This window comes from Brachycentrus maculatus, unplaced genomic scaffold (assembly GCF_059751285.1).
Source record: "Brachycentrus maculatus isolate JH-2025_06_01 unplaced genomic scaffold, ASM5975128v1 h1tg000013l, whole genome shotgun sequence".
NCBI classification, from domain to species: Eukaryota; Metazoa; Arthropoda; class Insecta; order Trichoptera; family Brachycentridae; genus Brachycentrus; species Brachycentrus maculatus.
Window position 1 is genome coordinate 451,464 of NW_028280767.1, and position 24,176 is coordinate 475,639.

General features: G+C 34.8%; 1 protein-coding gene across 5 annotated transcripts in view; it reads left to right on the plus strand.

The window, feature by feature from the left end:
* The window catches only part of LOC148313384 (protein vestigial-like), an 84,075-nt gene extending 61,849 nt beyond the window's left edge, over positions 1–22,226 (plus strand). For all 5 annotated transcript variants that reach the window (XM_088263545.1, XM_088263536.1, XM_088263553.1 and 2 more), the window contains 4 exons: positions 2,681–2,873; positions 3,939–4,067; positions 5,558–5,643; positions 21,841–22,226. In XM_088263545.1, the coding sequence (XP_088119671.1) occupies positions 2,681–2,873; positions 3,939–4,067; positions 5,558–5,643; positions 21,841–21,890 (458 nt within the window). In that variant the 3' untranslated portion in view covers positions 21,891–22,226. The remainder of the gene's footprint in view (positions 1–2,680; positions 2,874–3,938; positions 4,068–5,557; positions 5,644–21,840) is intronic.
* Positions 22,227–24,176: the final 1,950 nt, after the last annotated feature.

Here is a 24,176-nt window from a genome sequence, read left to right on the forward strand (position 1 = left end):
TTTCTGGGCATTCCGAAAACATGCACAACTGAAAATTGAGGATTTTTGATTAATGACGTTCTTGAAAAGAGTGAGCGATATGGGTCGTGTACATTTGTGGCTGATTCGCAGGCGGCCCGCGAGTCGCAGTTTGTCGACCACTGTCTTGAACAGTCCAGCTCTTCGTTAGTTCAACAGGACATGCTTAGTAGACCTTAGAGCGAGATGGCGAGCCATTCCGTCCGATGCAAATTACACACCGTGTGAAACAAAGACTCGGCTCATTTATCAATTGGCCCGCGATGACCGAATTTATTGGCCGTGTTACCTGTTCTAAATCATGTACCCGACTGAAGACTAGAGCTGGCCTCTACTGAAAATGGTCAACGGATATTTTATTTAATTTCATTTGAGTTTTTTTAAATTAAACACTTGAATATACCACTTTAATGAGTTTTATATATATATATACGACTAGTTTCGAAAACGACAGATGTTTTCATCTTCTGGTACAAATCAAAACTAACCTCCCTTCCCTATATTTATTAACCTATATTTACACCTAAATATATTTTTAGTTCGTTAGTTTTAATTTGTACCAGAAGATGAAAACATCTGTCAAATCAAGAAATGATATTTAATAAATATGAGAGTGTAAAATCACCAATATTTATTTTCACCAAGACCTTCCCGCCTAAGAATCGAACCCGGAACCTCCAGAACGGTAGTTTAACAACCGTGTTACCGTACTATCATACCACGGAGGCGTATAAATGTTTAACCAATAAAAAGATGGGTTGGACGATTTGATACTTACAATTTTTTAAAGTATCCACTTCCTGACCAAAGAATGTTCAGAGAGGACAGTTATATTTATAGATTCGATTAATTCTCAAAATATTCAGTATAATTCGAGTGCAATAAAACCCGATCATATCTTGGGGCAAGAGCCCCGAATTACGTATTCCTCAAAGTCAAGTTGGCACCTCGGAATGCGACACGGTCGGGTCGCTCGTCCACGTGTCGCAGGAGTCCCCTGACCGGTGACAAGCCCCGGCAGCTGTCAGCGGACCCGCGGGAGGGACCTTATCTGGCGGCTACCAATTCCATTCCCGCGGAATCCTCAATTCCCGAATTCCACACAAATTCCCGGTAATATCTAAATTAGAAGAAAAAACTCTGGAGTTGGTCGATCGGGCAGGTGGAGATTCCGAAACGCCGCGTGTTCTAATCCTGGTCATATCGAGTCTTGTTATAAATGAGGAACAATTAATCGAATGTAAATAACTAACGCTACTAAATGATGGCACAGGTCCTTCGATATCCGTTATTACTAGAGGCTAATTACTGAATTTGTCCGCAGTGTTTTTCACTCAGATGCTTGTACCATATCAGGAGAAAGTGACCAAGTGCATTTTTTTTACAAAACCGTGATCATTGACTATTTGATATCTTACTAGCTTAATATTGCCCTGAAAACATCCCAAAGGATTTTTAACTTGGAAATATAATATATTGACTTGGCTAAAATGACTAACTGCATTGTATTTATTTTCTTGCCAAGCAAAAGTGACTTAAATGGCCCTCCTGAACATTTTACATTTCACTTTCTGCTGTACGACTACGATATCCTCCTTCAATTTTGTGAAGTGAAACTTCGATAATAACACTGGCCAACAATTTACAACTTGAATTTTGTAACTGACATGAAAATACCTGATCTTTATGCACTTTACATAGCTGAATTCAAAAAGGAAAGAAAAAAAATGTAGCACGTCTAATTCTTTAGTTATGGATATTTTTAATTCTGATATTGACTAAAGTTTATGTTATTATTTATGTATAAATATAAAAAATATAATGCTTTCGTATTCAATATTAATAAGTTAATATATTTTCACTGTTACTCCATAATTATGGATACTTTTTTTTAATCCCTTAGACCTTAGACTAAAACATGTCTAGATACCAACCACTATTACGGTTTCAACGTATGGGGTCCATACAAACAATTATATGACTGTAACATCAAAACTTGACGTGATACAAGCTTGTCACCATATACACTTTGAATAAGAACAATTAACTGAGTCTAAATCAGTCATCAAAAACATTGTTGGCCAGTGTAATCGATGATTAGAGGAGAATTAAGGGTGAAATTTCAGAGAAATGACACAGGAGATATAAACCATATATTTAATTCGAAGAAAAACTTATTTTTTCAATACAAAAACGATGATTTAAGGGAAAAATAACATTTTTGTCAAAAGTTACCTGGGTTTAAAGAAAGTTAAGTTGCTATTTAACGTACGTAGGGCTTTAAGGCCCAGTATTCGTTACAAACCCAGGTAGCATTGACGTAATAGATTTTTTTTCTTAAACATCGTTCAAATAAAAGATTTTTTAAAAGGTCGGGAGTTAAAAAAATCCAAAATACCGAGGTTCTTTGAAAAAGTCGGCCGTGGAAAGAAGTGATATCTCTCCGGTGGTCGGCCGTTTATTGATTTCTGTGTTTGTTAGTATGGTCTTAAGCTATTTAGAAAGTTCTCCTAGAAGAAGTTGATTGAATCTCCAATAAACGTCATCTTTTAAAAAGGCGTAAATCACAAAATGTCTCTTGTTGGTACGATGTTGAATGTCTCCTGTTTGTTCCAGAATGTCTCTTGTTGTTGCGATGTTGAATGTCTCTTGTTTGTTCCAGAAACGTCCCCGATGTCCTCGCGCAACTTCCCGCCCTCGTTCTGGAACAGCCAGTACCAGGCGGCGCCCTCAGCCAGCGAGCTGTACGCGGACCCGTACCACGCGCACGCCGCGCACGCTGCGCACGCCGCGCACGCGCACGACCCCTGGGCCTCGCACTACCAGCAGTACACGGCCGCCGCCCACCACCATAGGTTCGTCATTCTTCAAACTCTTATCCGCACCTCAATGGTGCATGGTGCACTGCATCATATAAACACAGTGTTTTCTTGATCGTTAGCATATGAAAGAAAGGTGATCGACCCTCCGGTTCATGTACTAGTCCAGGGTAATATTGAATAAATATTAGAGTGAAAAAATCACTATTATTTATTTGATCCCCCCCTGGGAATCGAACTCGGGACCTCCAGAACGGTCCATTAGGCTACGGAGGCAGACAAAGTACATCATAAAATAGGTACATCATGTAATAATAATGATATTCAGAACAACAAAAAAATAGTTCAATACTTCAGTTCCTTGGATCTCAAATCAGGAATAAAGGAACTTGCCGAGGAGAGATCAGACGTCGTATCGCCATCGCCAAAAGTGTCATGTCTAAGCTAGACAGAATCTGAAAAGACTGGGGTGTGAGTAATAACACCAAGATGAAGCTTGTCAGGAGCTTGGTCCACTCCATTTTTCTCTATGCTGCTGAAACATGGACTATAAAAGCAGCAGTAAGGAGAAAACTTGACGCTTTCGAAAAGTTGGAGGCGCATGCTCCAAATCCTATGGACAGCTAGACTGACCAACGAGTCCATTCGTTAGGAGTTACACTTGGATGGCTTGACTCTGGGGATGTCTGTACACGACGGATTCTCCAGTTCTTTGGACACGTTGTGCATATCAATGAAGATAGTCTGGAATGACTGGTTGTGATCGGTAGCCTGGGGGGAAAAGAGGGAGAGAAAGATCCCACACGATGAACCGATCAAGTTAAGGTGGTGGGAGCGATACGTGCAGCGCAGTCAAGAGATAACTGGAGAAGAGTTGATGGAGAAGAGATTGCTTCGACAAGGGTCACAACCATCAGTAATGAGGAGTAAGAGAAAATAGGTGTCTTACTTTGAGATGAAGCATCTATTTGGTTTGTAGTATCTAGAGTCGATTATTGTAACCATATATGGCATCCAGAAGATTGCTTCAATTGAAGCCTATATCAGGAAATCAGAAAAATAGCTAGATGAGTCGATTAATTTGTGTTGTTTTTTTTCCAGAGCTGTTCATGAATACCACCACCACCACAACACGATGGCACAGTACGGGGGACTGTTACTTCCCACAAGATTACCTCACCACGCTCAGTACAAACCCCCTGTAGACTGGTCAGCATCACACACCTCCAGGTAACTCCTGCTCTCCTGGTATTCTCGATGTAAAATACAATATTTATTTAGTCATTTTATATGGAAGTGAAGCATGGAGTTGGCAAAGGAAGGATGAAAGTAGACTGGATGCAGTTAAAATGCGATCTCTTAAATGAAAGAGTGGCAAAATGATGTATGATAGATGTTTGAATGGTGAAATGAGGAAAGAATGCAAGGCAATCGATTATATTAAGAAAAGTGCGTTGATTAATTTATTATTAGATTAAAACCAATATTTTTAGCTTTTCCACTTTTTTATTTGACCAGCGACCGGGTTTCGTCGTTACCGACATCACCAGTCTGATGATGTCGGTAACGACGAAACCCGGTCGCTGGTCAAATAAAAAAGTGGAAAAGCTAAAAATATTGGTTTTAATATAATAAATTAAAAATGCAATTCCATAACGAAGTGTCAGTGGATAATATAAATCTATTAAAAAGTGCGTTGAGATGGTTTGGGGATGTGAATCGAATGAGTAAAGAAAAGGGAACGTAGTTGGTAATAGAAGCATTTTAAAACTGAAGAACACTGCAAGGAAAGAAGCCTGTCTTTGTGATTATGCCATGTTTTGCAATTTTTCCTTATATCACCATTCGAACATCTATCATATCCTATGAATCATAGAACATCCTCATTTTTCTGAGGGATCGCATTTCGGCTGCTTTTAGTGTACTCCATGTTTTAATTCCATACATAGGCAAAAAGTTGCAAATAATTTACATATAGACCTACGTTAAAAGAAACAACGTCATATAGTACATACTTCATTATAAATATAGCCGAATGAGCAAGAAAAATCTCAAATAGGAGTACTAACACAGCACTAGTGTAGTGTAAAGTACTACGTATATCGCTCACTCATTTCAAGAACGTCATAAATCAAAAATCGTCAATTTTCAGTAGTGCATGTTTTCGGAATGCCCAGAAAATGTACTATATCCCAGTAAAAGAGGCATATTTTAAACTTAATATTTACCTGCTACAGGGCAGAAAGTATTGTTTTTGGATATTGAAGAAAAAGTTTTGTTTTATAATTTTTTTTAAATATACTTAATATTTTTCAAATGGAGAAAAAACCTTCAGGTTTTACCTAAAAACATCTGTTGCACAGTAAAAAGTTCAATAAGTGGCTTAATATTTATTTTGAATACATTGTATTATATTTTTAAACTTTAAAAACGTTCTCCTGAAAAATCAAGTTTCTTGATATTTGACGTTTTTGAAAGGAGTGAGCGATATAGTCTTTGTGGAATGAATTGAACAGTTTCGGAGCTATGAAAACTATGTGTCTTTGCTCGAGTCTGGATTCGCAAAAAGGGATTTCAGTAAATTATTCATACTTTGTCTAGATCTATTAATATTTTTAGGAAATAAATGCTGTCGAATACATATTGACAATAGAATCATTAATAAGAATCATTTCCCAGTAAATGTTTCGTGAAAATGTACTGAATTTTCTTGTTTTCAGATTGCACGACCAGGCGAGCAGCGCCCACCACGGGCACACGCATGCGCTCGACACAGCCGCATACTCCGGCTACCCTTCCATGGCTGGTAAGACACCCTTCATAGCTGTCATTAACTTCCCCCACAGGCTTTATGACCCTGCGCCATTTTGTACGTGACGGAACCACTTGGATGTGCGTACCGACGACGCGACATTCGTTCAGTCGACGAGATATTCAAATTTATTCATTTCGCTCACTCCTTTCAAAAATCAAAAATCGTCAATTTTCATTTGTACACGTTTTCGGAAAGACCAGAAAATGTACTATATCCCAGCAAAAGAGGCATATTTTTAACTTAATATTTACCCGCTACAGGGCAGAAAATGTTGTTTTTACATTTTGTAGAAAAGGTATTGTTTAATTATTTTTTTTAAATTTTCTAAATATTTTTCAAATGGAGAAAATACCTTCAGGTTTTACCTTAAAAGATCTGTTGCACAGTAAAAAGTTCAAAAAGTGGCTTGATATTTATTTTTAATACGTTGTGTTGTATTTTTAAACCTTAGAAACGTTCTCCTGAAAAATCAAGTATTTTGATTTATGACGTTCTTGAAAGGAGTGAGCGATTTGTTTACGTACATACAGGGTGGCGCAAAAAGAATCACTCTATCGGAAGATGCTATACTTTAAGCAAATGGGGTCTTACATCAATCGTATCCGACATTTGTGAACAAGACCGCTTTAATATACAAACAAATTGATAAGACACTGGCGGCAGCCACTTTGCGGATATCATCTTTTCCGCTTATTATCTATATTATCCACATAAAAAAATATTTTTTTCCATGTAGTAAAAAAGTTATACAAAAACAAAATTGGATTATTAATTTTGCGTCATACTAAATTTGTTTGAATACTGTCTAGTTCACAAATGTCAAATACTACAGTTTATAAACAAATTTAAAGTGGCGCAAAACAAATCATCCTATTTTGTGTTTGTATAACTTTTTTATTTAACAAAAAAAATGTATTTCGAGTAATGAAAATCTCTACTTAAACTTTTACAATTTTTTTGTTAAGTGAAAAAGATGACATCCTTCAAGTGGCTTCTGCCAGTGTTGATACACATTTATGTCCGTTTTAAAAAAAATTGGGTAGACGCGTTACTTTTTCTGCCTTTTCCTTCGGAATCTACGTGATGGTAAGTTAGCTAGTCTTACAAAATGGACTATAATTTATAATTTTGTATAATTAAATGCGTTTTTTTTTCTTCTTAGAAATTCATTATCGGTAGACGCGTTCCATTCTCTGTTTTTCCCTTCCGAATATACGTGATGGTTACTTAGCTAGTCTTACAAAATGGACCATAATTTCGAATGTGATATAATTAAATGCGTTTTTTTCTTAGAAATTCAGTATGGGTAGACGCGGTTCGACACAAAGACTTTGTTTTTGCGTCAGCGAGGCGGCGAGCTGGACTGGCAGTGCCACATATTTCGGCGTACGACTGGCCGCCAGTTTTTACTTTCTTCGCCGATCCCCGGACGGATATAATTGATGGCAACCTAATTAAAGTGTGCGTCCTGGAAGTGGGCCGCGAAATCGCGTCTAGTCGATGGTTTGTCCGTTTTTACGCGGTGGCTATAATGTGATAATAACATGCGTGATATGACGTACAGTGGTCGCAAACTCATAAGTCTGTAGAGCTAAATAACCATAATATCTTCCAAGATTTAGGCCAAATGTCTTCAACTCAAAACCACATCATTTTTATTTATTTATTTGACCATATTCACTCCCTATGTAGAACATATCACTCCTTTCAACAACGTCATATATCAAAAATCGTCAATTTTCAGTTGTGCATTTTTTCGGAATGCCCAGAAAATGTACGATATCCCAGCAAAAGCGGCATATTTTAAATTTAATATTTACCCGATACAGGGCAGAAAGTGTTGTTTTTGCATTTTGAAGAAAGGGTATTGTTTAATTATTTTTTTTAAATATACCAAACATTTTTCAAATGGAGAAAAAACCTCCAGGTTTTACCTAAAAAGATCTGTTGCACAGTAAAAAGTTCAATAAGTGGCTTGATAAGTCCACAAACTCATATATCTCCAGAATTTTCTGTTGGCTATCAGCTCCCTTGCATCCTTCCGAGTCAGGTCCGCGTCACGAAGTTCAGACGAGGGCTGCCGCCAAATTGTTAGCAGTGGTTGTTTTAGGTGGAGCGAACCTGATGCCTTGTAAAAGAGCCAAGCTTGATGGTGGCTCTCGGGAGACATGCGGAGTACCTACATGGCCTGGCCAACTAAATCACATTTTCTTGACGACAGCTGTGACCAAGATTTGCTCAAAATACCACATAGCGTAGGTATTTAAAAAAAACAGCAATAGGTATAATATTTAGAAGAACGGTAAAATAAATTTATGAAGCGAATGTAGTTGGAAAAAGGCGCAGAAAAACCCGATGAAAACTTGGCATGCAACGCAAATGTGCTCGAAAGAGCAAGAGTAGGTGGACAATTGCTGTCTGATATCACCGCTTAGATGAAAGAAGTATGAGCTATTGGACTTGATAACAAAAGGCAAAATAGAAACTCGACGAGGTATTGGCAGAAGGTAAATCTCCTGGCTCCGGAATATATGAGATTGGACGAGGATCAGGACCGTCGAGGCACTGTTTAGAGCTGTCCAAGACAAGACATCAAGGGACCTGAGATGACACGCACCGAATAAGAAAATACCACCAGAGAGTTCCTTATGAACAACACGGATCCGATGTCGGATTACGAATCTAGGGTTTAAAAATCATAATGTCTTCCATGCAGTCAGTCAGACTAAACCGTGCTCAAAATGTCAAAGAGACTTATGTCTCTCGCAAGCCATGGTTTGCCTACCACTGACTTACAGAATCCTCATCTTTTGGTCCTCAACAACTGCCAAGATGGATTTCAGTACTTCTACAAAAAACGGTTGATCGCCACTGATACTGATCTCCAAATTTAATGTGTAGGGTTTATAATTTGACTCATATTAACTCGTCTGTGTCTAATACATAATCTGTACCAGCTAAAAATCAGTTCATAAGATTAATTGACGTCTTTTTAAAAGTTTTGCGCCTGTAATTAACTGGTCATTCAAGTATGTGTTAGGTATTTAAGTAACTTACTAAATAATTTACCATCACGGCGCTTCTCCGCTGGGGTAGGCGGAGTGAATAGAACGCCACACAAGTGTTTGCAAGCCTCGCCCCTTTCACTTTCTTGCATATTTTCATGCATACTCGCCTATTATTCCGACTCAGGTACCTATTAAAAATACTTGACCATGCCAACCTTTCCTCTGTCTTCCTCTGCTTAAATCGTTTCTGTTCTTCCTTCACTCATTCGATTTACTTGCCCAAACCATCTCACACCTTTCTTAATTTTAATGATAATGCTTATCTCAGCGTTGCATTCATTCCTTGTGTCACCATTTGAACATCTATCATGCAACGTTTTGACGCAAATTTTTCTGGGAGAACGCTTTTCTGTGTACTTTCATCCTTCTTTTGATAACTTCATGTTTCACTTTCATACATTAGGGTTAGACCAAGACTTTATTGTGCACTGCCAGATTAACTTTCGTTCAAAGATTTTGTAGTTTGGCAAATGCAGGTTATCTTTGGAAAAAGCGATTTCGTTTCTAATCACCCCAACATTCGCCAACAAATCGGGTCAGTACAAAAAATCTAATCAAATGAAATGAAAAGTAGGTAGGTACTTCAAATGTTAAAAAATATTTGATTATGATTACTTATAGGTATACGTAGGTAGCTAATAATACTCGTATATATATATATATATATATATATATATATATATATATATATATATATATATATATATATATATATATATATACATATATATATACATATATATATATATATATATATATATATATTTATATATATATATATATATATATATATATATATATATATATATATATATATATATATATATATATATATATATATATATATATATATATATATATATATATATATGTATATATATATATACATATATATATATATATATATATATATATATATATATATATATATATATATCCGTCTGCTAGATCTATCAAGAGCGTCGTTATTTTACATGTTGGCAAATGTTGGGGTGACTAGAAACGAAATCGCTTTATCTAAATGTAGGCTACCTTTAGATAAAGCGATTCCGTTTCTAATCACCCCAGCGTTCGCCAACAAATCGGGTTACATTATCATCCTCCCGCTGCACACCGCAGGGCAGTGGGTAGCTGGTAGTGGGAAATGCAGACTAACGAGGACTGAATGGGTAGCGTTTGATTCTATTTTTATTAGGTTCGCAGCTTTGAATACTAAACGGTGATCCGCGCCTCGCTTTGTGACAATTCCGACCTTTTTGTCAAGGCGTCCGCCGCGAAATGGCCATTTTCCGATGGCTGATAAAAACGTCTCTTTGCCGTAAACAGCTTTAACTTGCTAATTTAATTTATAGGCAAGAAGATGCGCGGGTAGGTACTTGATTGTATTCGACTTGTTTGCGTCATTAACACCTATATCACAGCACGTCAGACGCAAGATAAAATCACAAATAAATATCAAACAGCGATAGCTAATCTTGTAGTACATAATGGAGTCCTAATGTATGGAAGTGAAGCACGAAAAAAGGATGAGAGTAGACTGAGAATGTTAAATTCACTAAGTGCAGTCGAAATGCGATCTCTCAAGACATAAGTTAGAATGATGAAATGAGAAATGAATCCAAGCATATGGATTAAATTTATAAAATTGGGGTTTGGATATGTGGAACGAATGAATGAGGAAAGAACGATATGAGGCGAATGTAGTTGGAAATAAGAGCAGACAAAGACTTGGCATGATCAAGAATGTCAAATACTTGAATGCGGCCAGGTTAGAGAAAATTTAAACAAATTAGAAATTATACAAAATAAAGCGATGAGAATAGGAATAATAAGGGTTTGAAAATGTATGATGAAATGCCTGAATGTATGAAGAATGAAAAGAGACTGAAAGAATTTATATATTTATATATATATATATATATATATATATATATATATATATATATATATATATATATATATATATATATATATATATATATATATATATATATATATATATATATATATATATATATGATATTTTATTTATTGTTTCGGCATTTACTTTATGGTAAGACATGTTACAATGATTGAAGAAAACACTTGTTTTTTTACCACTTGAGTTTTGTTATAGACTACATGTTTCAGAAGTTAAACTTCCATCATTCAGGTTTGTATAATAACTAAAATATAAAATATTAAATTATTCCATAAATAAGGAGAGGGGAAAGTTAGGGGGAGGGGGTTAGTTAAGGGGCGGAGTTTGAAAACAAGGGAAAAATGGAAAGCAAAGGTGAAGAATTTTGAAACAATATATTATTTAATAAATTATTATTAGAATTTAGGTTTTTTTGGATTTCTAAATTTTCAAGATAATTCATAATTTAGCCTTTATATGGAACAAGGTGTAATAATTTTAATTTATGAGAGTGAAATGAGTGATTATATATATGATAATAATAATAAAATTGGATAACTTATATAGCGCCATTTTCGTAAAAAAATACCTCAAGGGCGCTTCACGGTGAATGAATTGGGGAAAATATTATGGTGGAAATGATTTAGCAAACAAATGTGTTTTTAGTCTTTTTCTAAAGATCATCTCACTCTCACTATTTCTAACCATTGGTGGAAGAGCATTCCACGCCGTCGGTCCTGCAACAGCAAAGGCACGCTCGCCAAATTATGATGTACATAATAGTTTATATTAGTGTAATATAAGGTAATTAAAGAAAAAAAGTGGTATTCCACAATGTGAACAATGGATGACGAGGAGAGTGCTTTATTTTAATGACGTGTTCTATCAGTCAAAATTGATGAATAACGTAAAGTAATATAAAGTCACCAGGCACCCATCAATAAAAGCATTTAATGAAATAATTGTCCCGTAACGTCTCGAATGGTCCCTTATAATGGGTAACAAAACGAGGGTTCCTCTCCTGCGACGTGAAAAGCGAGAAAAGGCCTATTGTGTGCCCATCGCGTTTCCATTCACCCCTGGCGTTTCCATTCACCCCTGTACTTAATACCAGCCATTACCTCGAGGAGGGGACGCTGATTTTATTCATTTACAAGAAAATTCGACGTAATTTCCGGAAAATATTTTCCGCCAGGTCTTCTTTGTACACTTCTTCACTTTCCTCGCTAAGTAACTCCGCGAGTCTGCTGTTTTCTTCCAACTTTTTTAAGGGAAACGGAAATCTTTCGGGCAAAGTTTTGCGCAGTTTATAAAGAAGGAAAAGATTTAATCTTCTACCGCTTTAGACAATATATTCTAATAATTTTGAAATACTAAATCATGCCAGTTTACCTCAGTCTTCGTCTGCTCCTATTTCAACTACATTCGCATCATATGTAAGTTTGTTTTACAGTTCTTTCCTCACTCATTCGTTCCACATATCTAAACCATTTTAAGACATTCAGTCTAGGTACTTTCTTCGTTGATTTTTTTTAGTTTATAACGATGAAAAATATTTAATTTTCTACTGCTTTACACAATATATTCTAAAAAATCGAACTACAAAACGATTAGGATCTAAATTTCCTTATATTTTTATTGTAGGCATATAGTTAGACTACCTATGTCTTGTGGTATTTTATTTTTCTTGATTGCAAACAATAGCGTGAAGTGTGCAAGCCTCTAAGATCATTCTTAAAATATACCAATATATTTTGTAAAAATATATTTTCTATAAAATATTTTCTTATTTCAGAGTTTCTTAGTCACTCGCGAAGTGTTCGGCCTGCAATGGGTCGTAGAGTCTTCATTTCAGATGTCCTAAGAAGGCTTTTAGTTCTCGCGGTGTGGGCTCTTGTTTCTGTGCCGTATGTCAGAAAAAAATAATGATATAAATACCATAGATCTATTTTTTTGCAGATAGGTGGACATCGGTCGACCAATTATTATAATTAATTACGATAGCCAAGATTTTTTTAGTACCTAAATACATACCAACGATGTACATTCAAATTAGTTATTGACTTAGGTAGGCACCATTCAGGTTCATTACTTATCTGTTTTTCATCATACCCATGATTACAAATTATAATTGTTATATAATTACATATGTCTAGAACAGGTGACTGAGTACCTACCTAGGTACCTAGTTGACTGTTCGCTTTATTGGGACACATCGGGGCAGTGACATTCGGTCAAAGTTAAAGATCCCTTTTAAAAACATTATGAGTATGTCCAAATACTGGATTATCTCCAAGTAGGAGTCATTTTTTTAATAATTTTAATATTGTTATTGGTACATGGAGTCCTAGTTCCCACTCTAATGTATGGAAGTGAAACATGGAGTTGGCAAAAGAAGGATGAAAGTAGACTGAATGCAGTCGAAATGCGATCTCTCAGAAGAATGTGCGACAAAACGATGTATGATAGATGTACGAATAGTGAAATAAGGAAGGAATGCAAAGCTGAGATAAGCATTATCGATAAAATTAAGAAAGGTGTGTTGAGATGGTTTGGACATGTAGAACGAATGAGTGAGGAAAGAACGGTAAAACAAATTTATGAGGCGAATGTTAGCGGGAAAAGAAGCAGAGGAAGACCGAGAAAAACATGGCACGATCAGGTATGCCAAATACTTGAAAGTGGTCAGGTTAGGAGTCGTAACAATCGGCGGGTATGTATGAGGAGATGCATGGACGTGGAAGAGGCGAAGAATGTTTGCAAGGACAGAGTGGTGTGGCGCTCTATTCTCTCTGCCTACCCCTGCGGGGAAGCGGCGTGATGGTTAGTTAGTTAGTTAGTTAGTTAGTACATGTAAGAACAAAATATACTTGTATGTAGGATGAATATAGTTATAACTGATCAAATGTGTAACTTGTTATTTCTTATTTAATCTATTGTATGTATCTGTGTAAAAAAAATTGTATTTTTACGTTTATCGGATATATTTGTAAGCAGATCATCTCTAATTTTGGTAATTTACCAACAAAAGTATCATTAATAAAAGTGGTCGTTTAAATTTACACCGAAAATCGTAATTATATCAGAATTTCACATTAAATTATACGTGAAAAAAAATCTAATTGATTATTCAATACTTTTTTGAGTTTCAAGGATTGAAAAATGAAGACAGCATAAATAAAGAGCAATTAATACTAGAATCACCTTATTCAATAAGTTTATTTACGTTTTGAGTGTGTCCAAATACTTATTCACAAATCTGGATTATCTTCAATTGGGAGTTATTTTTATATTATTTTTTGACATCTCAACATAGATGAAGAAAAACATGGAAGTCTGGGCATTTACGGGGCTTGCAACCGTCGTAGGCTGGTTTAAGTTAAAAAAAGAGTAAAAAAATTAGGTAAGTATATATTTTTAGTTTTTGCTTTTAATTAGTTGAACTCCTTTTTAATTTATATATTAAATGCTAAAATCAAATACATACTGATTTTCTGAGTCTATCAAGTTGTATTTTATTGTTGAAAAAAACGGAAAAAAATAATTATGATACAATTGTTTTGCCTAGTCATAGCATTTTAAGGCGAAACGATTGTCACAAAATGTATTGACCCGATGAGGGAATGGTTATTGCGAAACCGGTAGATTTAAAGTATTACACAAAGTGTTCGATGAATGATAAGAATAGTGTTATATTAGCATACCATGATTATAATTTACAACCGCAAAAAAGTTTTTTTAAATCATCCATTTTAAAACCCGATTTTAAGGTTTTGTCTGTTTGTATACCTACCTAAATATTTTATAAATATTTATAAATATTTTATACTCAAATTTAGTAAAATCACTTAGTTTATATAACTAGTCGGCGTATCGGGGTTAACACGGTCAGGTGCAGTCCATCCCGGTTATAAAGCAGACTATTTCCTAGGTAGCGCGCAGTGGGTGTATCGAGCAGGGGGCGGGGCCGGGGAGTGGTCAGCTCGGCGCTGATTGGTCGCCCGGCAGATCGATCGGCGGCCGCACGTTCGGAAACGGAACTCGAAAAAACGTCGTAATGACAGCGATTACGCGGGAAGAATGGTTTCATTACATGCCCTCTTTGAATTTCGCCCGTGGCTTTTTCTCAAAGGACTTTTGCGTTATTATTTCCGACCCTATTAAAAATTCAATCAATTATGTTACATATGTATATATTATACTGTAAGAAATATCAAGAAACTGCTTTGGACGACATCATTTTTATTCTATTGGGTTGATGCAAAAGTTTTGACCGTTTTTTACATATATTTTTATTTTTATTTTTTTTCTTGTGTATTATTTATTTAATAAATTATATAATTTCCATCAGTTCTTATAACCTTCTCCCATCTTTCTATCAACTTATTAGTACCAGTAGTATAAAATTCCGTGGATATCAATGCGAAAAATGAAGTAAGGGATGTTTCTACCTGCTCTATTAAATAATTTTTTTCTTCATTTAATTTTTTTTGCAGTGTTCGGAATAAATAAAAATCAGAAAGAGCAAGATCTGGAGAATACAGTGGATGCTTGATAACATCCCAATTTAACTCAATTAGCTTGTGTTGGGTCATCATAGCCACATGTGGTCGCGCGTTGTCGTGATGAAACACTGCCCCTTTTCTGTTTACCAATTCTGGTCTATCCTTTTGAAGGTCCATGTTCAATTTGGATAATTGCTGACAATATCGTTCCGCTGTACTTGTCTTATCATGTTCCAAGAGTTCAAAATACACAATACTCTTATTATTCCACCAAACACAAAGTATAACCTTTTTTTATGGATTTCGGCCTTCGAAGTTGTTAATGGGGCTTGTACAGGTATATCCCAATGTCTTTTTCTTGTCACGTTGTTGTACACGACCCATTTCTCATCTCCCGTCACCAAACGATGCAAAAAAGGTTCATGTTTTTGTCTCGCACTCAAAGCAACGCACGTTGAAACACGATCCAATAAATTGGCAGCCGACAATTGATGAGGTATCCAAACGTCGTACCGCGAAACCATTTCCATACGCTTCAAATGTCTTAATACGGTTGTTTGGTTAACTCCCATCATTGACAAAATCTCCCTGATGGTTAGACGTGGATTGGTGTCAATTATGACTTTTAACTTGTCGTCATCAGACTTCAATGGCCGCCCGATACGTGGTTTATCAATGAGTGAAAAATCTCCAGATCGGAATTTTGTAAACCATCTTCGTACCTGTCGAACTTTGATAAAATCTGCTCCAAACACTTCACAAATGTTTTTGGTTGCCACACTCGCGGTATTGTCTTTACGGAATTCATAAAGTAAACAATGGCGTAAATGCACTTTATCGAGCGACATTTTGATAAAATACAAGGGGTCATAACTGTACTCTGGCTAGGCCAAAACTGAACAGAAAGTAGAGGGAAAGCATCCTTTATACAATGAAATCATAAAAAAGAAGATACTATTCGTAATTTATGAAAAAAAATTTTTTTACCTGGGATCATAAAAAACGGTCATTACTTTTGCATCAACCCAATATATATCGTAGTCATACAGGAGAAAGTGACCAAGTGCATTTTTACAAAAACGTGGTTATCGACTATTTGATATCTTACTAGCTTAATACTCCCCTGAAAAAAAAATCTAAAGGATTTTAAACTTGGTAGCATAATATATTGACTTGTCAAAAATGACTGACTGCATTGATGCTTATTTTCTTGCCAAGCAAAAGTGACTTAAATGGCCCTCTTGAACATTTTACGTTTTGTTAGTTGGTCACTTTCTCCCTTTTCTCCACGACTACGATAGGTATATCAAATGTTAAAATCAAGCACTGATTCTTTGAGCCTACTAACTTATATTTTGTTTTAAAAAAAAAACACATTAAAATCAATATTGCGTCAATTGATTCGCCTAGTTATGGCATTTCGATTGAGAATGCCATTATTAGGCGAAACCATTGTCACAATATCAATTTTAATGTGTTTTTTAATAATAAAATACAACTTAGCAGATTCGAAAAATCTGTATTTGATTTAACAATTTATACTTACATAAAATATGTATATACTTATACATACATTTTTTTAAACAAATAATTGAAATAATTCTTAATAAATCCGTGTCTAAGGGTAGGTACTTAGTACCTACCATAAGTGCTAAGGTAAATATCGTAGAGTCAGGTAGAGATCGTCATATTCTGGAGTGGTTATTTATGCTTCCCTATATTTTTCATTGCGTCCCGTCATACCGGGAATCATAAACTGTAATCGAGTGAGGGTCGGCATCCCGAATTCTCCCTCCAGAACCTCTGTTTCGCATTCCTGGCGCAGGTTGCCTCCTTCGTTTCCCGACCCCCGGCTGTTGGGCCATTTCGGAGTCCGCTCCCCTCTTCTTCCGCGTTTTCCCCTCTTCTCCCTATCGTTCTTCCGACCCCTAGTGCTTTCCGGAGTGATCACTCAAACAAGGAAGTTTTCAAGAGGCAAGAGCTTTTCGGACGAGTGTTATACTTGTGAAATAAATAAGCTTTACTTTATGTTATATAAATGTTGTGTAAAAATATCATGTAAAGATATCTATTTATGTTTTTTGTGCGCATCTAAGTGGTGCATAGGGTACTGGAAGTAAATTACCTGGCAGTTACTAGATCTTGATTATATGAAGGCACATGATCTTTCTTTACACTTGCGATCCAGATTCATATATCGCTCATTCCTTTCAACAACGTCATATATCAAAAAACTTGATTTTTCAAGGGAACGTTTTTAAAGTTTAAAATGTATTAAAAATATATATCAAGTCACTCATTGAACTTTTTATTGTGCAACAGATCTTATTAGATAAAACCTGAATGTTTTTTCTCCATTCGAAAAATATTTAATATATTAAAAAATATATATTAAACAGTATGTATCTTTTCTTCAAAATGCAAAGACAACACTTTCAGTCATGTAGCGGGTAAATATTAAGTTTAAAATATGCCACTTTTGCTAGGATATAGTACATTTTTCGGGCATTCCGTAAACATGCACAACTGAAAATTGCCCATTTTTAAACATAACGTTGTTGAAAGGAGAGCGATATGGTATATATATATATTTATATATATATATATATATATATATATATATATATATATATATATATATATATATATATATATATATATATATATATATATATATATATATATATATATATATATATATATATATATATATATATATATATGTAGGTAGGTACCTACATTTGTACATTGTATGAATTAATATATCCACAATATTTTTAACGTGTCCAAATCTTAATAATATATGTTATTATAGGGGATTTATATTAAAATTCTGATATTATTATTGATTCGGCATAAACTTTGTGAAACGACATGTTGATTATTATTTTTTTAATTAAACACTTGAATATACTACTTAATGAGTTTTATTTATATTATATATACGACTAGTTTCGAAAACTTACAGATGTTTTCGTACAGTCGTTTGTTACAGTCGTATATATAAATAAAACTCATTAAGTGGTATATTCAAGGGTTTAATTTTAAAAAAATAATTAAAATTCTTGTTGTACAAATATTGTTTTAGTGCTAGAAATTTTTTTTCGAATTGGGTGCTAGAAAAATTACTTTATTCGCATCAAAAGCCTGCAAAAAATCTAAAACAAGGGAGAAGAAAGGCACATAAGTCGCAGAAAACCTGATCATATTGTGCACATATCGCCGCGACAGGATGACCAAATAATTCATGGATGCTTTAGAAATATCACATTATTCGAAGGCATGGTCTAGGTGACGTTATATCGCTCACTCCTTTCAAGAACGTCATAAGTCAAAAATCGTAAATTTTCATTTGTGCGTGTTTTCGGAATGTCCAAAAAATGTACTATATCCCAGAAAAAGTGGCATATTTTTAACTTTATATTTACCTACCCGTTACAGGGCAGAAAGTGTTGTTTTTGCATTTTGAAGAAAAGGTATTGTTTAATTATTTTTTTAAAACATACTTTGTATTTTTCAAATGGAGAAAAAACCTTCAGGTTTTACCTAAAAAGATCTGTTGCACAGTAAAAAGTTCAATAGGTGGGTTGATATTTATTTTTAATACATTGTATTATATTTTCAAACTTTAAAAACGTTCTCCTGAAAAATCATGTTTTTTTTATTTATGACGTTCTTGAAAGGAGTGAGCGATATAGGACCTACAACCTGAAGACGAGGAGAGCTGACTCCAGCAGTCTAAAGAGACGAGTTGGGTTGGGGCCAGTAAGAAGAAGAGGTAGTGAACAATTCAAACTGAACTATTTTGACAACGGGATATATATCGACAAATACCGCAAATGTTTAATATGCAATTGTTAGTTGATGAATATTCTTGGTCGAGTCTCGCTCCCCTTCTCTGCCCTTCTGCTCCCCGCGTCGCTGTCATCCCTTGTCCCATCCCTTGGAGATTCCTGTCTCTGGGTTCCCGGATTAATAACGGGAGGCCGGACACCCCCTGTAATAAATAACCTGTCCATGTGTACGTACCTTGCTATCCGCGCTGCTAGATTTTGGCACCAGTGCTGGCTTTATGTTTTGAATCGCTTTTCAAAGTTTCGTTAGCGGTGAAATGCATAGATGGAGAACAATATGGAAGTATGGGTATTACACACAGGGCTTACGAACTGTCATAGGCTAATAATTTTGAAACCTACAGATGTTTTCATCAACAGGTGAACAGTAAAACTGTAAGATCTTAGTCTCTGTATCGGAGAGAAACACTTAAATAATATTTCTAGCCAATTATTGAAATTTAAAAAAGTATCTAAGTGCATTTGTGGGAAGAAATATTTGTGTCTTAATTTTTGCCATATAAGTAATACTATATATTTATGCATACATACATATTCATCTATATGTATATATATATAAATATATATATTTATATATATATATATATATATATATATATATATATATATATATATATATATATATATATATATATATATATATATATATATATATATATGTATTTATATATATTTATATATATTTATATCTCGCAGCCGCCCCTGTGCTTCCCTTCAGAGACCCCCACGGATGAAATAATATTTCAATAACCTGTGTCTTTTGTCACAAAACATATTAAAATTCCGCCTGGACGTCGCGTCGCACGCGGGGCCCGACGCACACGTGCTCTTTTAGCGGCGAAACGGGAAATCATAGGGGGAGGGATGGAACTGCCATTCTTCCCTTACCATGCACGGCTAAGTACCTGGCACTCGGCGCCTACTCACTGCCCCTCACACCGTGACACAGTGATATAGTGTTTTTCGCTTGACGCATCCAACACCATGTATCACTTTCCACACCATTCTAGTTGAAGATAGAATCCCAATATATATATTTTATTTAGTTCTTTAATTAGCTTATATTACACTAATTTAACCTATTATTTGCACTTAATTTACGTTAAACATATATTAACGTGTCCTTACAGTAAACAAAACATTTATTTTAAAATTATTTCAGACTCTTTTCATTCTTCATAAGTACATTCAGGCATCTCATCATACATTTTCAAACCCTTATACATTAAACAAATTTGTTACTCGTTTTTTTCAAACAATGGCAGTCTTATTTTATCCTTATTTCTAGTAATAGGTTCATGACAATTTTTGTTTAAAACTATTTTATCCTTAAAATATTTGGGTAATTAATTGTTTAAAAATTTATTTATAAAATCAGCATATTTAATTTTAGTCTCTTTTTTAAAGACAACCAGTTGAGGTTCTTTTCCCATTTTTTCTATATTATTATATCTATTTTTCTTGAACACCATTCTAATCGCTATATATATATATATATATGTAGATGAAAATGACATTATACCATCGTATATCATACTTTTATTCTAACCATCGCGCCGCATCTCCGCAGGGGTAGGTGAAGACAATTCATCGCAACATTTTGACTGTGTCCAAATACTTGTTACAAATCTGCATTATCTCCAATTACAGGAGTTATTTTTCATAATATTTTTTGACATCTCAACACAGATGAAGAAGAATATGGAACTCTGGGCATTTACGGGGTTTACGATCGTCATAAGGTCATCGTAAGCCCCGTAAATGCCAAGATTTCCATATGTTTCAAATTTCTTCATCTTTGTTGAGATGTCAAAAAAAATCGAAAAATAACTCCTATAATTGGAGATAATCCACATTTGTGAACAAGTATTTGGGCACACTCAAAATGTTTTAAATAAATTAACTGGCTAAATTATAAGCTTTAATAAATTACACCCTGTCATAAGTTACACCCTGAAGAGGGCAACAGGTTGTTGCCGAAACTAGTTGGTTAATAAAAATATGAGTGGATCAAAACACAATGTCTTTTTATTTCTCAAAATAATATATCAAAATAATATATGATCCACAAAGTTAATGCTTTCAATATTCAAAACATAAAATAATGTAATGAAAAGGATGTTTTCTAGCGTTTCTCATGTATGTGATTATAATCCAGGATTCGGACCACACGTTAAAATGAAGGTGTTTCTGCTCAATAATAAGCTTCTCACCAATAGATGTCTCTAGTGAAATTCTAGTGATTCAAGCACTATGTTTAGAAATTTAACCATATATATAGAACCTAATAGTGTGGTTGTCAATCGTGGATAGAATTGGCGAATGTTACACGTGTGTTAAGTGATCACTTGACCAGCCTATGACAAGCCGTTAGGCCTGTATATACCTAGACTTCCATATTCTTCGTCATCCAAATTGAGATGTCATAATTTATATTTTATTTATTTTCATATTTTACTTTATAAAATAAAACAACTTTGTTTTAAACACTTTTAATTGGTACACTTTATCCAACCGGTTTTAACAAGAACCTTGTCATCATCAGGGTTTATGTACTAAATTCTAAAACGTCAAAATATAATGTTTTAAAATTTAGTACATAAACTCTGATGATGACAAGGTTCTTGTCGAAACCGGTTGGATAAAGTGTACCAATAAAAGTGGTTAAAACAAAGTTGTTTTATTTTGTAAAGCTTATAAAATGTGCCTCAAAGTATCTGCGAAAAACGTTCAAGAAATTTTTATATTTGTTTTTCGTAGAATGGCCCCACCACTTTTTTCATATCTTAAAATGAATTTCACCTTTCAACTTTTTGTCACATTGTAATTGATTGTAATCTGTGCATTCTCTATTGTTCCAGGTCTGGAAGCGCAGGTTCAAGAGTCTTCAAAGGATCTCTACTGGTTTTGAGTCTAACTCATCAATTAACCCATTTGTGGACATTTTTGGGTCTGTTGGTACGAGAAGCATTGTGCGCAGAATCCCTGCAAGTGTTAGATATTCCAAATTTTATTAATAACAAAGTGAGACACGTTAAATCGGTTTCTGTGATTCGAAAACTGTGGGCGTTATTAGACAATTATTTAGGTACAATACTTTTAAACCAGTGATAGATGTTATTGTAGTGAAAAGACAATAATTATAAATGTAAATATACTAGGCAATTGGATAAGTGTACATAATAAATATCTATGTAAAAACAGTACCAATAATGTTTTACCTTATTATAACGAATATAAAATAATTGACATACACATCACTTTCATTTTAAAAAGAACCTAAATATCATCAAATTTGTGGGTAGAGGAAAAGGCCTGCGAAGTGTAATGGTCAGCACGCTTGGCTACCGTTCTGGAGGTCCCGGGTTCCATTCCCAGAGGGGGGTCCAAAAAATATACGTAGTTATTTCACTCTAATGTTTATTCAATATTACCCTGGACTGGTACCTGGAGTGGAGGGCTGATCACCTTTCCTTTGGTGTTGACGATCATGATAACACTGCGTTTATATGACGTAGTGCCCTATGCACCATTGGGGTGCGGATAAGGGTTTTATTATTATTATTAATGTTTATTCAATATTACCCTGGACTGGTACCTGGAGTGGAGGGCTGATCACCTTTCCTTTGGTGTTAACGATCATGATAACACTGCGTTTATATGATGCAGTGCCCTATGCACCAATGGGGTGCGGTAAGGGTTCGAATGAGAAGGAAAGGCAATTGAGATTATATAAAACCCGAACAAATTGTGAACCAAGCAACCGCCATGGATCTTACTCGAAAGATATCTAGAGGAAGACCAAAAATATTATGGATGCTGCAGAAAGATAACATGATTCGAAGGCATGGTTTAGCTGACGTTGTCCATGATAGAAGGACTTACGACCTGGGACGAGGAGAGCTGACCCGAACAGTCTACAAAGACGATTAGTTGCTATGGAGCCAGGTAGAAGAAGACAGCTTAATAAGATTTTAAGAAAAAGCGTTATTTACCAAATGAAATTATAATAATTAATACATATAATATAGTACATATATAATTTATACTGTCAACTCTAAGGTAATGTAACAAAAGGTAACATTCGAATATTTAGAATACTTATTGATATTTTTTTACTTAAAAAAAAAACTACAAATTTTTGTTAATAAATTTTATAAATTGATACAAATCTTTTTATGCACAGTTAGAGCATTTCAACATATGCACTTTTATACAATTAAGTCATTTATGTTAACGACATATCGGTGAATATTTGGGGGTCGTTACGTTAGAAGTTGTGAGTAGGTAACCATCGAAACAAATCTATTGTTCATGGTTTTACGATTCATAGTTTTACTGTTGATGGTTTTAGTTTTCATAGTTTTACTGCTAATGATTTTACTGTTTTTCATTAAATTTGCCATGTTTCTCTCCTAATATTTAGTAAGAGATACCTCAAGTAAAAACTTAAGGCATTAGGAGATGAACATGGTGAAATTAAATGAAGATCAGTAAAATCATTGACAGTAAAATTATGAAAAGTAAAGTTGTTACGATAAACAAGAACGGTGGAGAAGGAGAGTCCCACCTCCAAGAAGAACTCCTAGAATCCCTAAGGACGGCACACGACTATTCCAGATAGACAACAAACAAGGATACCACGAAACAGAAGAAAAATAAATAGTTAGATTTAAAGCTAAACTGGCAGCAGACAATGAAGTCATGGTATTAACTAAAATGCATATGGAAGTGAAGCATGATATTGGCAAAAGAAAGATGAAAGTCGTAAGCTCCTTAAATGCCCAGCTTGCATATTGTTCTTCATCTTTGTTGAGATGTTAAAAAATAAGATATGAATGAATATGGAAAAAGCGAAGATTGTTTGCCAAGACAAATTGGAAAGCAGCTTGACGTTTAGTCAGTCAGTCAGTCAGTTAGTTAGTATAAGTACGTCGCAAACAGATGGCAGTAGATGATTAATCTTCGCACCAAATCGTAAACGCCGATTTAAGACGAATGAAAGACCCATTACTGTGATTAGCGAACGCAGATTAAAGACGCCGCCATTTCAAGTGATGGAGCCACTTGTCGGAGACATGTGGCGACATATTAACACTTGCTGCTTCAATTCTAAACTCGGAACTTACTTATTTATAGATGAGATGATACGTCTAGGTATTTCAAAAGCGGTATATATGTAGGTAGTCCATAGGAA